This window comes from Olea europaea, chromosome 11, assembly GCF_002742605.1.
Source record: "Olea europaea var. sylvestris chromosome 11, O_europaea_v1, whole genome shotgun sequence".
In the NCBI taxonomy this organism is placed as follows: Eukaryota; Viridiplantae; Streptophyta; class Magnoliopsida; order Lamiales; family Oleaceae; genus Olea; species Olea europaea.
Window position 1 is genome coordinate 3,568,971 of NC_036247.1, and position 17,165 is coordinate 3,586,135.

At 34.6% G+C, this 17,165-nt stretch overlaps 2 protein-coding genes across 3 annotated transcripts; one reads left to right on the plus strand and one right to left on the minus strand.

The window, feature by feature from the left end:
* Positions 1-4,050: 4,050 nt before the first annotated feature.
* On the plus strand, positions 4,051-12,753 carry LOC111403015 (probable galacturonosyltransferase 7). 2 transcript variants are annotated; one of them, XM_023031358.1, is made up of 10 exons: positions 4,051-4,535; positions 5,103-5,134; positions 5,239-5,295; positions 5,520-5,579; positions 8,567-8,612; positions 8,757-8,803; positions 8,910-9,208; positions 10,213-10,567; positions 10,671-11,216; positions 11,957-12,753. In XM_023031358.1, the coding sequence occupies exons 1-10, from the start codon at positions 4,382-4,384 to the stop codon at positions 12,233-12,235; spliced, it is 1,875 nt and encodes a 624-aa protein (XP_022887126.1). In that variant the 5' UTR covers positions 4,051-4,381; the 3' UTR covers positions 12,236-12,753. The 2 variants fall into 2 exon arrangements, with proteins under 2 accessions (XP_022887126.1, XP_022887127.1); XM_023031359.1 differs by having other exon boundaries at positions 11,952-12,082.
* A 178-nt stretch (positions 12,754-12,931) lies between these two features.
* On the minus strand, positions 12,932-14,098 carry LOC111403016 (protein LURP-one-related 8-like). Its single transcript, XM_023031360.1, has 2 exons — positions 13,746-14,098; positions 12,932-13,665 (listed from the first exon to the last, which is right to left on the minus strand). Exons 1-2 carry the CDS (start codon positions 13,998-14,000, stop codon positions 13,288-13,290), a joined length of 633 nt encoding a protein of 210 aa, XP_022887128.1. The 5' UTR covers positions 14,001-14,098; the 3' UTR covers positions 12,932-13,287.
* Between the last annotated feature and the right edge of the window lie 3,067 nt (positions 14,099-17,165).

The window sequence follows — 17,165 nt, forward strand, 5'->3', positions numbered from 1 at the left end:
ACAATAAAATAAAATATATATCAAGCAAACGGCGTCGTTTTTGGCCCCCAAATTGTAAAAAAAAAATGATACAGTAAAAATGGATCAAGACACTGTTGCTTTCTACAGTGCCCTCACATTCCCCTTTTTTATATAGAAGGGAAATGTTTGACTTAAGTACATAAGAAAGGCATGATAGTAGGGGTAGAATTTTTATTTTATTACTGTTATTTTTTTGGAAATCAGATGAAATTGATTGGTTTGGTTTCGAACCTTTATTAAATGGATCAGTTTTGGGACCATGCATCAAGAGCAGGTCGATTTCGCTCCGGAAGTTGGTACTATCTTAAAAATCAAGTGAATTCGGTTCTTCCTAATTTTTCTTTTTGTTGGTGTATTGCAGAGATATATATCAAATATCCAAACACTAGATCCTAAAATAATCTCATGCCAAACTTTCACATCTCATACATTTCTTTTTCTTTCCTTTACCCAAAAACCTAATGGATAATCAATATTTAAAACTAAATAATTTATTAAGAGGGTGTGTGTTTGACACCCATTTTGTTGAAAAATGAATTTTAGAGTAGTAGATCGATAGAGAATGTGTTGATAAAAATAAAGAAAAGCTTTTTTATTTATGTCTAATATTATTTTAATCAAGAATGTGTGGTTAAAAAGAAGAGAGAAAAATGCATTTTGATAAAAATAAGTATCAAACGGGGCTTAAATATTTTACAAAAAAATCATAATTTTAATACAATCCCAATAAGAAAAGGTGTATTTTAGTTCAATCTTTCGTAAGAACTCAAATTTGTGACTTGTCGTTATTTTCAAAGTGGTCGATCATCAGAATTAATATCTTCTCCATGAAGATTTTTGAAGATAATCAAGTTATAAATACTACATGCATTTTTTAAATATATATTGTTATATGATTTTTCTTAAAAAAATAATTCTTATCCATATTTTATAGTTTATACTGTGTTTAAATAATTTATAATTTCCCGTCCTTATCAGTTGATTGAGCCTTGGAGTGTATTTCTGCGCATATCCTTATTTAATTGATTTTTATATTATTAGGTTAGATTACTGTTGACACATAAAAATTCAGCCCAAATCGAACGGCCCAAAGAGTGAAGTCCAATTGGAGGATCCCCAAATCAGATAGCCCAAAGAACGAAACCCAATCAAACAAATCAAGATGAAGGTCCAAGAATGCGGTAACGCCATCGCCTAAGTTTGCAAGTCACCCAGAATCTGAGCGAATGGAGTGTCATACAGTCGCCCAGAGCTGTTACTCTATTTTCGCCCAAACTTTCAAGTCGCCTAAGGTCTTAACAAACATAAAGCGTTGTGGTTATCAAGAAGTGCAGTTATCAAAGCAGTTATTAAAGTAGCCCTATCACGTTCCACGATTCAAGGAATTCGATCGAAAACGGTTGAACGACAAAGAGTAATGGCAGCAGTTAAAAAGGGGAGTTTTCATGACAAGTTGGCCATTACGAAGAAAGTGGGTAGTTATAGGACGATCAAACAATTTTTAGGCGGTTGATCACAAAGAGATCGTCCATGAAGTATAAAAGGGAGAAAAGACATAGAGTAAAGGACCGAATCAAAAACTCTCGAACAGAGAACATGTAACTTTAATTTCCTTAGTTTAGACTTAAACACTTTTTTCAGTAACTCGTGTGCTTGTGCCCCTTGGAGGCACTTTGTTTTTAATTTCCAATTGTAAAGTCATCGTCAATAAAAGAACACCCCCTTTTGAGACTTTGTCTCAAGAGGTTTGTCCCTTACGCAATCGTCTGATCCTTTTTAATTGTTAGCGACTAACCCGCGCGAAACAATTACACGAATGATAAGTGATTTTGAACACTATATTTTTCTCTAATCTGACGAATAGTTTCATAATTTGTTTTTATATATTTTCAATATAAAGGAATGGATCAAACCATAATCAATTAGTTCGGTTCTACAGTAAGATATGGAACTAATAATTCCATTTCTAAGATTTTCATTGGTATTCGATTTGATCCGAACTCAATTCGGTTCAAATCTCTTCGGGATCGGATAGAATCGAAACGCACCATCTCCTACGTGATAGAGTGAAATATTAAAAATAAATAAATATACTCAAATTAAACTATTAAAATAAAATTTTGAGAACTTGTGATTAATAATACAGTTGTTTTTTTTTCTTTTTAACATAATGTCGAATTAATGCTAGATGTTATATTAAATGGAAGTTAACGTTCCATTAAGCCGTGTTTGACACTTACTGAGTGTCGTTTGTCACCACAATACGTATTATTTGAAATTATGTCGATGATATTTGATATTTTATCAAGCACTACTCACCATAAATGCAAAATCATTAATGAAATAAACGGTCAACACCATATTAATTAGTTAATAGTAGGTTGACATTGTGTTAAGTCGTGTCAACATTGTGTTAAGTCGTGCTTGACACGTGTGGAATGACCGGGGCCAGCCCTAGACCAAGGCCAACTAGGCAATGGCCTAGGGCCTCAACTTTTTAGGGCATCAAAAACAATCTACAAGTCTGTAAAAAAAATTTCCTACAAAAAGTTGTGTTGAAATAGGCAAAGAATTTCTGATGCATTATTAATTATTTTGTAAAAATAGTTCTGAAAATGCCCAAGAATGATGCCTTGTGAACTACATTCTCACTAATCATACCATTTGTAACCAAGTGTATTGATCGGAATTTAGATTTCAAATTAATTAAAACTGAGAAAAAAGAACAAAAGCATGGACCGTGCATACATGAAGATTGGAAGTTTGTAGCCATTTTTACGAGGTAACGAATTTTAAATTTAGTCTTAAGTCTTGACTTTAGAGATTTACACTAAAATAACAAATGGAAATGGAAAGAAGAATGATCAGACTAGTATAGATGATTCAAAACGAAAGAACTAAGCAACAATTTATTTCGCTATACAACGTCATTATGTTACAATGAGACAGATAAATTTATAGTGTTTTTAGTATATTTTGCATGAAAGGGCATTGGTTGGCATGTTATATGTGACAACTTTCTCTGAAAATTTGGTTACATAATATGTTATGTTATTTAAATTTTCAATATTGCTCTATGCAGAAGGAACAAAAAAAATTTTTATATTATGGCCTCATAATAATGAGTTGCCTAGGGCCTCATAATTATCAAGACCGGCTTTGGGAATGACATTTGTTACCCTAATCAAGTAACATTAGAATTAGTGGGAAGAGTAAGTACTATTCGACAAGAATAAAAAAAACCATGCAACACAAAGTCAAGGCATTTGAAGCGATGTCGGCTTGTTTGAGCCACATTATTTTCAAAAAAATATATTTTTCAGCAGTGATTTGACATCATTTCAATTACACATTTTTCAATAAAATAATATTACATGTAAATCTAAAACTTTTCCTTATTTTTTAACCACACATTTCTCATTGATTTGCATGAGTAATGTATTTTTTTCTAGAATGTGGCTAAAAGATGGGCTAAATTATAAATTGGAGTTAACGGTATTGGATCTATACATAGATAAAGTCGTTACAAATTAATCACAAGATCTCCCTAAAATTAATTCAACACAATAATATTTTTCTTCAATACCTTTTTAGTATAAACTTTGAAAATAACATGGACACGAGACAAAACTATTTATATTTTAGCCCATGTATCTGTATAAATCAAATTTTTAGTGAACTCGATCAAGGTTGGTTAATTGTGTGGTTAAAAAGTTGATAAAAGTTATGAATTTCATAAAATATATGGTTAAAATTAATTATTTATTTTAATTTCAATTTTTGCCAATATTGTTAAACCAAACCTGACACTGGAAGAAATAGAAAAGAAAAGGAAAATTTATTTTTAAAGAATAAAATTTTAAAATATTATGATACGACTAGAGTTTTATTTAAAATTTATTTTTTGTATTTAATTTTCCTGTACTATCAATTTTGGTAAGACTGGCAATCAGGTCGCTACACATGTCAGTTGCAGGAACAGGAAATATAAAATGAATCACAAAATTGAAGTGTGTGCTTGTGCAAATAAAATCCCTTCTAATTTTGCTTGAATACGCGCGTGAGATTTGGGACGGGGTGCGATTTGCGGGATCAATCTACAGGAATCCAATTGTGAAAAAACACACAATTTTTACATATCTGCAGAGAATAGTGAATCTGAGCAGGATATATATTATATATATCATAAATTACATAGTGAATCTTAATAGGATATATATCATAAATTACAATGCGATTGATTTACAGGCGAATTGCTTTCAGAAAATGGAAATTGTTGATAATTGAATAAGATTGCTGTCGGTTAAGGGAAAATCGAAATTGGTAAAGGAGCTGGAAGAGTAAAAAGGAAAGTTGGAAAATGAAGGGCGGGTACGGGGGTTCATCGTACTCCCTTGCAACGAAGAGACGCTGGAAAGGTCTTGTTACGGCTGTTCTGGGTCTCGTTTTTCTTTCCATGCTGGTTTCGCTAGTTTTCTTGCTCGGGCTTCATAATGGTTTTCTCTCTTCGGCTGGTAATGCATTTTTCGATTCGTTGCTTAATTCGTTTTTTAGATTTTGATAACTGCCTCTACGTGTTTTAGATTAGATCTCTAATTGAAACTGTAAATCTACTTGTCTGCATTGCTCTGCTGTAGTAGTTCCCAATTGGGCAAGGACTCTTTGTTTTGTCCAATTCGCTTGTTTTTTCTTGTCACTTGCCAGATTGACATGGATGCTAATATTTAGACTATAATGAAGTATTTTGATGCCATTCCACTTAGGATTTCTTTTGTGAAATCTACACATCAGTAATTTGCTGGCGTATTTCTGTTTTCTAGTTAAGATTCGATAAGATACGGAGATGTTGCTATTAAGCATTTCAATCCAGATCTTCAAAGTTATTTCGTCTGTAGTTGATTATTCACAATATGAATAGTGGACATCAAGCGGATTTATAATATGTTCCCATACCCTTAAAAACCATTGCTTGTGTATATGTGCGAGAGTGCCCAAACTGGGATAGTGCATTTGCCTGTGTTTTCCAATTCATCATCACAACAGGGAATATATGCAATGACTTTTTGCCTCAATTTTTTCAGGATATGCTACTGAGCAACCTAGTTCAGCCACAGTAAGCATTTTCAGCATTTAACTAAATGATATTAGAGAGGGCTCTTTTAATTATGTTATATTGATTCTTTTTCTTTTCTTTTGGACGCTTCTTGATGAAATCAGAAACATTTAAGAGTTTATGATCAACACAGCAGTGCTGACACCAGAAATGAATCGAAGGTGCGGAAACTAGGATTTCGTGAATGGAAGAATTTAGATCTTTCAATCATTTGAATTTGGAGTGGCAAGGGATGTATACATGCAGATACACTTGCACTATATACACACACATGCATATAGAGTGTAACAGTTTCTAATAATTCATTCATATTTGCTTTGGCACAGGCAAGGTTGCTTTTGATAAATCTTATTCCTTTCATTTACATTTTGGTCTTCGTCTGCAGAGACAGCAATCAGCACACGTGGATGACCTTATAAAAAGATTGGTTCCACCTCTGCCGAAGGTTCATTGCATATGCTTTGCTTGTTAATGCTCAACTTTCTTGCATCGATGAGTACTTTTGTTGCCAAACTAATAGCATTTCTGGACTAGTTACTAGTCAATGTCTGATTGATAGTTGTCTCTTGTGGAAGCACCATTGTCACCAACTGCTTCTGTTTTATCGGGAACCTAAATGGAGATCAAATTTCCTTGTAAAGCTGAATCAAACCATTCATATCCGTATGATACAGAAGGGCATATATTTTGAGGTTATAAATTTGTTATTAAAAGAAAGAATGCAAAATAAAAAAAAGAAAAAAAAAAGAAAAAAGAAAAAAGAAGATAACTTGAAAATGTTAAAATTGTGGCGTCTGTATCCACGAGTAACATATCAGTCTAATGACAACAATAAACTCAACCTTATTCTCAACAGATTTGGGGTGAGCCATATGAATCCTTTTGCCATTTCCTTCGACCCATCACTACATTTAATAGATGATCCAATGCAATCAAATCCTTCAAATTTACTTCAAGCCATGTCAATTTGTTTTACCTCTTTTATCCCATTTCACTGGAATTGCACAATTCTTAGCCCCCGTTTTTGAAAATAGATTTGTAAAAAGTATTTCTTTTGGACAATGTGTGGTTAAAAAGTAAGAAAAAAATTTAGATTTACGTACAAAATTATTTTATTGGGAGAATGTGCGGTTGAAAATGAATTTGGAGAAAAATGAGTTTTGGAAACTGAGGTTCAAACAAGGGCTTAAGAATTGAACTTTCTTTGATAGATGCAAGATATCCCCAACCATTTAAGTCATTCTTCCGTCAATTGATCATTTGCTACCTATACTAGTTAATTTTATTCCTGTCTCTAGCTTCACCATTAAAGAAAGCTGCATATCCGTTTTCACATCCACATTTCTGCTTTGTTCATCTTATGGGTGTTTTATTCATAATGGACTAATTACATTAAGCTGAAAATACACATGCAAATGCACCCTCTTGGAGTAAAGATATTCTTTTGTCAAGCTAAAATAGAGTTGACTTGTATACATAACCTAAGGATGAAAAATGGATAGATTGCGTCAGGCTAACGGATGAAGAGACAAATCTAAGGTTTGCCGTGAAGCAAGGAAAACCACAATTTCTTTGTGGTGATATGGGAAGGATTTTTTTTAAGGCACGCCTTGGGCGATTATATATTGAGGTCCACTTTGAATGCCTATGAATGCTCCATTGTTAACTCATTTATCTCACAATATCAGCTGAAGAAAAGGAATCAAGTACCAGGGAAATATGGTACTACAGAAGATGAGAGAGGATCTTGTTTTTTATGATACTCTTCTATTGTTTTCTGAACTGTTTCTCTCAAATGTGGAAATTGTGACTTCATTAGAGTTACCGTATACATGCTTAGCTGACAACTTGGGCTATTACATACTCTTGCCTAGGCTTATTTTTAAATTTTGATTTTATTCTCATTTTTGGTTGGCAAATAACGGTATTTGTGATGTCATATGTGCTAAGCTTTTTGATTCAGTTTATAACTTTACTTATTTCTAAGCATTCATTACTTTGAGCATTAAAAAAATAGTGCTTGAAAAACATACGTGCTCAACTATAGTCTGTGTAATGCTTTTTATGAGGCAACCATCTGTTGTTCCTTCTTTTTACTCTCCTGAGGATAAGTAACCATCAGGTGAGGCCTTATTATTTATTTTTTATTGAATTTTCTTTTACCTCTATTTTCCAGTTGTCCTTTCGTTTCGAAATGAATGTAATTTGACTAAGCATAATTATTTAGGTGAAGGAAAGACTTTTATTACTTTCAGTTTTCTCATGAGTCAAATTATGCATAACTGAGTATGATTTAAATTTCTGTCTGTATCTTTCATCCAATCCACTTTTATGGTTGCGCTACCACCACCATCACTCCAAATTACCATAGGTGTCCTCCAAGGTGAAGCCGAAAAAGAAAAGAAGAAAATCAATAGATAAGAGAAAAGAATATCTAATGCTGCCATAAATACCTCAGACACCCATAATCACCGATTTTTTAATCCATGATGCCATCCCCCCAAACACCATATCTTCTTTTAGCTCCAATTTCATTATAATATCAGGGATCACCCATACCCTCCTTTGCTATTCAATGATTTATTTTTCTGGAGTTGTGCTGTTAGGTTGGCTGGCAGTGATTGTGGCTTTCATTTTCTTAGTTGGGGGTTTCCTGGTTTTTGTTAAGGTGATGATGCAGCAGTGGTTTTGGAGTTGCAAATGAGTGACGTATTTTTTAATTTCTTTTTCTAAAGGTCATCTGTAAATTTAGTGGTAGATATCAGGACAATACTAGAGTAGATGTAGAAGATTAAAAAAATGCAGAATCAAGAGGATTTCTCATCTTCCTTAATTTATACCTTGTTGTGGCTATTGCATACATAATGTTAACATTTCTCTTTAGCGGTAATTTGACTATTTGCCTATGGACAATTTAAGACTGCTAATGACATCAGATCAAACGGAGATAGTGTAACTATAGTATGGAGTATAAACTGTGGCCCCCATATCTGTAGTCTATTTCGCATGAATATGAGAAGATCATCGTTGTTAAGAGGTGTCTATACTCTGTAGCCCATTTGTTTCCATCAATAATATGTTCTTTTTCCCACATAGCTTGGGTGTTTATGTATGAAATTGTTGGGTAAAGCTTTCCCTTGGTTTTTTATTTCTTTTTGATTTTTGGTGGTGTACAACGGTTCTTCCGTATATCCATGCAAATATGGATTGTGCTCTTTTGGCATCTTAAAAATACTTCTTTATGGGGAAAAGTAAAAATAAATTGTATCCATTGATTTAGAGGCTTTAAGTGCTTTCACCGAATGTTGAACTCATCTATACATGTTGTCTAAGCATTACTTTTATCACATAGATAATTTCTACATGGGTTTGGCATCGTTTAATTGTAAAATTACCTACGGTTGCATATAATTTTCTTGTATATTTTGGCAGAATTTGGGGAAAAATTCCGTCACAGAAGCTGAAAATGAAACTGATGGTGGGGTACTCATACTCAATTAACTGAAAGACTCTCTCTCTCACACATACATGCACACACAGCTTTGTATTATAGTACTCTCTATAAAGTTCAGGACTTGTATGGTTTCTTTCATCAAATTTCTTTTCTTTAAAATGTTAACAGGCCTCCCAATACCTGCTGATTCGCCAAAACTACGGCAGAGAAGAAATGTATGTACTCGTCAAAGTTTTGCCCAAATTTTGACCTACACTGTCTAAGCTGTCCAATTGTTGCCATTGGATTGGCAAGCGTGATTAACTCTAAATTGTGCTGCAGAATAGTGGAGTTGCTGTTACAGATGATGCTGGTAAGGATTTTAGAGGTGCTGATGAAAGTGAAAAGCTGTGTGAATTAAAATATGGAAGTTACTGTTTATGGCGTCGAGATCATAAGGAAAAAATGAAAGATGCTGTAGTGAAGAGGATGAAGGACTTACTTTATGTTGCTCGTGCTTATTATCCAAGCATTGCAAAACTTCCTGCATTTGACAAGTTGTCGCATGAATTGAAGCAAAATATTCAGGATTTTGAGCGTGTCCTTAGTGAAGCTACAACAGATAAAGATCTTCCTCCTCAGTACGTTCAAATTTCACTCTTCAATTTAGCATATAATGTGTGTGACTTGTGTGTTTCGTTTCTCTATTATTTAGACAAATGACATGCAAAGAGTTCACTCTTTAAGTAATTTGAAGAATTGACCAATCAAGTTCGACTGCTATATTTCTGGCTTCGTATTGCCTTACATTCTTTCTTTTAATAACAATGTATGTGCAATATATTTTGGTTTTTGCTGTTTGTGAACCGTTGATTGATTTGGCTAGATTGTAAAATCAAGATGTTATTGCCTATTGGGTGGTTCATTGCTACATATTGCATGTCAATTGGATTTGACCGAGATCAGTGAGTCTCTGGCCAACTGTTGAGTTATATACAGGATTAAATGTTGCCACTTTGCTCTGTTAGAATATTGACACATCAAATGTAAAAAAATAGTGGTTCAGCTCTAATAAATGAAATTTGAATGTGTTTCTGAATCAAACTAACATCATGGCTGGTGGAGGTGCTAGTATATGAAATTTAAAACTTGTTTCTGAATTTGTCTAAAATCATTCCTGTATAATATGCTATTGTATAGTTTGTGCTCTTATAAGAATATCCATAGGTTGATAATTTCCAACATCTAATAGCATCCCTTTGGAATGATTTCGTTGCATGTGGCACTTTTCATAGTTCACCAATTCTCCAGTCCCTTAAAAATCGCTTTTAAAACCACACATTTTGTGCAGTGTTTTGACAGTGATTTTTGTCATTTGCTCCCAATATGCCCTCTCTCTGCAAAAGTTTATCGAAAGATCTAGAGAACTCTTTAAGATTTCTTCTGTGCCTCGTGTTTTCACTCTCCCACCCATGGGAAGCATGGTTTCTTGCTCTATTCAATAAAATGCTCTCAAAAAAAAGTTTCTCTTAAATCCTTGAAATTTTGCAACCACTTCATCTTAGGATAAGTTTTTAATTGCTAACTGCATATTATACTAAAACGTGTGGGAGGCTAAGCATCTATCTGTTGCCCATGTTATCAGGATTGAGAAGAAGCTAACTAAGATGGAGGCAGCAATAGCCAGAGCAAAGTCATGCCCTGTGGACTGTAATAATGTTGATAAGAAATTAAGACAACTAGTTGATCTGACGGAGGATGAAGCTAATTTCCACAGGAAGCAAAGTGCCTTCCTCTACCAACTTGCGGTTCAAACCATGCCAAAGAGTCTCCATTGTCTATCCATGCGGTTAACCGTTGAGTATTTCAGATCTTCACTTGATTTGGAGCAGTCATTGTCTGAGAAAGTTTTAAATCCAGAGTTGCACCACTATGTTATATTCTCCAGGAATCTACTTGCATCATCTGTTGTAATCAACTCAACCGTACAGCATACAGAAGTACGGACTTATCTTACTCTCTTCTTTCCTCTTAAAAGAGAAATCTTTTGGCAGTACCAAAATTCATGTCACTGTCATTCATGAGATTTCTTTCATATTTCAGGAAAGTGGGAAACAGGTTTTTCATGTCCTGACAGACAGGGAAAATTACTTTGCTATGAAATTTTGGTTTTGCATAAACAAATATCGGGAAGCCACAGTTCAGGTTTTGAATATTGAAGATCTTAAGTTGAATAATCACTATAAGTTGGCTCCATTGCATCTATCATTGCCTGAAGAATTTCGTGTTTCTTTTCTTAGAGTTGATAAACTCTCTAGTTATCAGATTAAAACGGAGTACTTATCAATATTTTCACATTCCCATTATCTCCTTCCTAAGATATTTCCAACTTTGAAGAAAGTTGTGGTTCTGGACGATGATGTACTCGCTCAAAGGGACATATCAGACCTTTGGAGTCTTGACATGGGTGGCAAAGTGAATGGTGCTGTGCAGTTCTGCACCGTGAAGTTGGGGCAGCTGAAAAAATATTTGCCTAGGAACAGTTTCTCTGAAAATTCTTGTGCTTGGATGTCCGGAGTGAATATTATTGATTTAACCAGATGGAGGGAACATAATCTTACAGAAACATTCCAGAGGTTGGTGCAAGAGGTGAGTGATCTTTCTTTCAGTTTACACGTTTCTTTTTCAGGTGACTCTTTATGTGTTTTCAATTTTTGACATATAGCTTATAAAAGAAAAAAGAAATGATAGTTGCTCAGCTGTACAAAGACTGCTAGGTGCTCAAGTAGTTAAATGGACTGCCCATTATAAGTTTCTCATTGTCCCAATTAAAAGTTTCCCGGCTTGAATCCTTACAGCATATATCATGCATAACTTTCCTATATTACAATTTCACAGGGGCTGCAAGATTTCATAAAATATATATAGCTTTTGAATGGAAAGCGCCAAAACCAATTGATATGAATAGAAACAGACAGGAAAAGGGAGGAGAGAGAAGAAAGAACAAAGAAGAAAAGAAAGTAAAGAAACGCAAAACTAAACATGATTCTGGCTTTCAATTTTTTCTTACTAATAGTTCCTGTAGCACAGTAGTGAATAATGACCTTTAATTCTTTATCCTTGTAAACCTGCCTACAGCCTACAATTCTGTATGGTTTGTTGACAAACCTGTAATCTTTGAATGGTTCATAACTTGTCAAGAAACGAATTGAGAATTTTAAAATAATTCAAACTCGCTCTACTGTCATATGTCGAATGGTCCCTGTACTTGCACATAATTTTTTTGATTTAACATTTGATATATCAGGCAGTTTGATTTTACAGACTGTTCCTGCTCGTGTACCTACCCATTTTCTGACCGTTACTTTCTTTTACAATGTGAAGAACAGATGAGCACAGAAGAAGGATTATCTGAAACTACTGCACTAAGTGCAAGTATGCTCACCTTTCGGGGTCTAGTTTATGCTCTTGATGACAGTTGGATGTTATCGAGCCTGGGCCTTAATTATGGTCACAACGAAGATGCCCTAAGGACAGCAGCGGTATTGCATTTTAACGGGAATATGAAACCATGGCTCGAGCTTGGCATTCCTAAATACAAAAGTTCTTGGAGGAAGTTTCTGAACCTGCAAAATCAGTTCTTGAGTGATTGTAATGTAAATCCGTAGACCATGCTTCATAGATGCAACATATGGGATAGACAAAGCGGGAAAATGTTCTTTTATGTGCGCCGCTCATAAAGAATCTTTGTTCAAGCGGAGGTAATCATTGCAAGTACTAGCCACGATGAATTTGACATATATTTTGAATTTGTGGGCTATAAAAGAAGAAAAATTATTTTTTCTTACTTTCGGCAAGGCCTGAGGGTAGGAGGATTCTTGCAGTCATCAAATTTGCTAGGATCGGAAAACGTTTTATGAAGTTAGACGTACCTTTCTGGTGCATTTCGGAAACGCATCAAGTAAGGGTAGAGTTCACTTATACTAAATGGAGAGAAGTCATGACAGTAGACGTTTGTAGACAATTTTTTTCTTGTTTATTTCTTCAAGGCTTAGTCGTCATTTGTGAAACAAGAACTTGAGGAGAAAATTTAATTGTTCAGATCCCATAGAGCTTTCTTACTTTTTGTGGTATTGTTCTGTAGCATTCGACACTTCTGTGCTATTATTATTTTTTACTTCTTCCATCACTTTTTCGTGGTACCCTGTTCTCTGTATTTGATTTTAATTATTCTCTGATGTTTCTACACATTCTTGGGATATCTATGATAACTGAAAGATCTTGAGCAACGATATGTTTAGTATATAGCATTAGAGGATATCTACAAGTTTTGAATTGGATTAAAAAAGGCGATGAAAAATGAATACAATAAAAGTGGACAAGGGAATTTATGTATAACTACAAATACAAGCAACCATGGACATCCGTGAAACAATCAATTTATGCACAAGCCAAAACTATGCTAAAATTGCTCTCTACACTTTCAAATTACAGATCATAGTATCTTCTATTCGACTGTTGCATTTTTACTTAAGCAAACAAGCTAATTGAGATATGAGAGATGCTACATGTACAGTTCTCTTTACAGGTTGTTTGAAATTCAAATCAAGTGTCAAAATACATGCTAACTCAACATCGGTGGACAAAATGTTAATTCTGTACAAGTGACTTAATTCTTGAGCTAAAGGGCTTTTATCCTGTGTGACATTAGACTAGTCAACTACGAGGATCCAAACATCTGGTCAAGGAGGATGACTAAGGCCATGGCAACTGCCAAATCAAATTCAGAATGTACAATGAGTTGAAAAACGTCCATTCCAAAAGAAATTCCTCTGACGGGTGCTTCCTTCTGCTTTATCACAGCCATTGGCCGCCGCTTTTCGTCGTGCACTACACAGCACCGCTTCGTGTACGATCCTTCAATGTTGTAAAGTACTTTGCTTCTATTTTGCGATGAGATTGTTTCTTTGCAGCTTCCTGGAGTCACTAGAGCTAGGGATTTACCATGCAGCAAATTCACCCGTTTTCTTACTACGTACCTAGGGTTTACCCCTTTCTCTCCTTCGAACACCAACCAGCTGTCTCCCAAGCTCAATCTCTGTCATTTTTGCAATCAAAATTCATCAGAAATAAGTCTGAGGGAAATGAAAACGAGACGCGATCTGTATATAGGTATACCTTGCGGCGGATGGTGAAAAGAGAGTTGCCGGAGGCGTCCATGAGAACAATTTCTCCTTTATCTGCAGCCATGTAATTGTCGACGCGAAAGACGAGGTTTCCCTTGGAGTCGAACACCGTGAAACCGTCGCAGTTAAAGAGAAGCGATTTCTTCCAGACCGTGAGGACCACCGAGCTGTTGGCATCGCTGCTACTTAAAGGTTTTGACGGCTGTGAAGCGGTGGCGCCACTGGTGTTTGGGTGTATTTTCGTCATTAAGCTGAATTACCTCCAGCTACGCTAGTTTGTTGGATCTTCTTGCCTAATTAGAGATTTCAGAATATTTGCCTTTGTCAGGTCCATACTGATTGGTGCCAAACAAGGTGATGTATATAAAGACGCACGCACCTGCACAAGGGCGCCCTGCGCCATTGTATAAATATAAAATAACAATTAATTTAGTTGTACAAAATAACATGACAAAACAAGTGTTGGCAAATCTTGACCCTTGATTTCAAATGATTTAAAAAGTATTTTTAAAATGATTGGTGTAGATGTTGTTTTATAAATGAACTTTGTCAATCAATTTTGTACAAATAACATGACTTTTAAGCATGAGAAAAATTTAACAGAATGTGTACAGTTGCTAACATGTCAAAATGTGATTGGATTTTTTTTTTCATAATATATGTACTTGTAGCATGATTCGGATGTTAGTTTGTCGATTTGAATGTCTTAGACATTCTTATATTTTTAGTTGACAACTGTATTTATAAATAATTAAGTTAATATTGAACAAGATATGTTACTCCTTACTTGCACGAAAAGTTACGGACCACATGCAATTCACCCCCTCCTTGTTTATGTGTAGCCTGTATGGGACATGGACTGTATAGCCAGCACAACTCTTTTCCTAAAGACGATTGATAGTCAAATTCATTTTTATCAGTCTATGACAGTGTGAAAGGTTACAAGCCTATGATACCTAGAGTTTGACACATGAATCGTTGGAATAGAGTTACGAGTCAAGCATCCATAGACTTTAACAACTTCTCCCTGTCTATAAAATTCGCACATTGTGCCATTTTGAAAGTATATATTTGATGATTTTCAATTTAGACATCTAAACTAGACACCCACATTCTTCCCCTTTTGTTCTTCTCCTATACCAAATATATATTTGTTTATTGACCTGAGCATCAAATTATGCATAACCTCCTTATTTTCTTGAAGAAGTCTCGATCTTGTGTCTCTAACGTGTCTGTAGTGTGCTGAAAATATATAGGGTAATTGGCACAAAACGTCCTTACCTTTCAAGTCTATTGTGGAAAACGTCCCTACCTTTCATTTTTTGGCATTTTTGCCCTCATTTTAACCTTTCTTTGCGCTGGACGTCCTTCCGTCCATATTCCGTCAGTTTTTCCGTTAATTAAAGGGTAATTGGCACAAAACGTCCCTACCTTTCAAGTCTATTGTGGAAAACGTCCCTACCTTTCATTTTTTGACATTTTTGCCCTCATTTCAACCTTTCTTTGCGCTGGACGTCCTTCCGTCCATATTCCGTCAGTTTTTCCGTTAATTAAATACAAAAATACCTTTTTCTTTCCATAAACAAGGGTAAAATTGTCCTCACCCACTTCACCCCCTTTTCTCGCCATCAACTTAGTCCATAAGTAACAGTAGCAGCAACATGAATCTGAAAATACTTTAAATGATTAAGTTAAATAAAGAAAAAATATCGTGAACACATTATATTTCACAATTTCACAACTACTGTTGCTGTCATCTTGTGTCACTGGAAAATTTTAGAAAGACATATTAAATGAGTAGTCAATTTATAATGAGCCAAAATGGTGAATGGCTCTTTTTGGCTCAATGGAGAAGATGAATGGCTCATTTTAAATTGACTCATTATAAATTGACTACCCATTTAATATGTCTTTCTAAATTTTTCCAGTGACACAAGATGACAGCAACAGTAATTGTGGAATTGTGAAATATAATGTGTTCACAATATTTTTTCTTTATTTAACTTAATCATTTAAAGTATTTTCAGATTCATGTTGCTGCTACTGTTACTTATGAACAAAGTTGATGGCGGGAAAAAGGGATGAAGTGGGTGAGGACAATTTTACCCTTGTTTATGGAAAGAAAAAGGTATTTTTGTATTTAATTAACGGAAAAACTGACGGAACATGGACGGAAGGACGTCCAGCGCAAAAAAAGGTTGAAATGAGGGCAAAAATGTCAAAAAATAAAAGGTATGGACGTTTTTCACAATAGACTTGAAAGGTAGGGACGTTTTGTGCCAATTACCCGAATGTTTAACGGAAAAACTGACGGAATATGGACGGAAGGACGTCCAGCGCAAAGAAAGGTTGAAATGAGGGCAAAAATGCCAAAAAATGAAAGGTAGGGACATTTTCCACAATAGACTTGAAAGGTAGGGACGTTTTGTGCCAATTACCCAAAATATATACGTGAAGTAAAGAGGAAGAGGAATTAAGATATGTTGACAATTGAATCTCATCCAAATTCGGAGGTCACAAGATACTTCTAAGTAATTTCTTTTAGCGAAATTAACATATTATGTTTTGTGGTTAATATGCATATGAAATGTCGCGTTACTTGAGCACATATAATTGAAGGCATTAGTGTTCGGTATCAAAAATTACGTTGGAATCTTCACGTAATTGAATTACGAGCCGCTTGACTAATGAAGGCTTTAATTGTAAGGCTCATTTGGGCCACATTTCATCAATATTTATCAAAAAATTAATTTAATATACACCAAACAGGGGCTAACACTCAAATGGGTGTGAGGCCCATGTGGGCCACATTCATATGTACATAAAATTATGTATACCAAATACAACCCTTTAGTAATAGTATGTCAAGTACCTCGTAAAGTCCCTCGTACAAACTTTTCATGTTTAATAAAAAATATTTACACTATAATATGGTAATAAATGTTTAGTTCCCTAATACGTAATCGACACTAATCTATTAATTAATGATGATTGATTTGGTAAGATAATTATTTTGTATTCTAGTCGAGCTAATTCTGGGGCTGGTGCTGCCTCGTACTAAAATTTAATATTTTTCAAATAATTATTTAATAATGGAAATTAAATTTGTGGTGGACGAAGAGATACCTATCATTATCAATTCCCCCACTAGGAGATATTTATAATAAAAGAAACAACTATTTAACTGGTCAAAATAAAAATAATTGGAAATTGGTGGATTGGAATATAGAGATTAGAGGATGATGATAAGTTTGGTTTGACGCTCACCTAATTCCTTGAGCCACTTTTCCTTCCAATGGTGTTTTTCTTTTTCTTTTTTGGATAAATTGCAACTAGGGTCTTCAACCTTTAAAGATCGTAATGATAGGATCTCGAACCTTTGATTTCTAACATCGAGGGTATCAAACCTTAC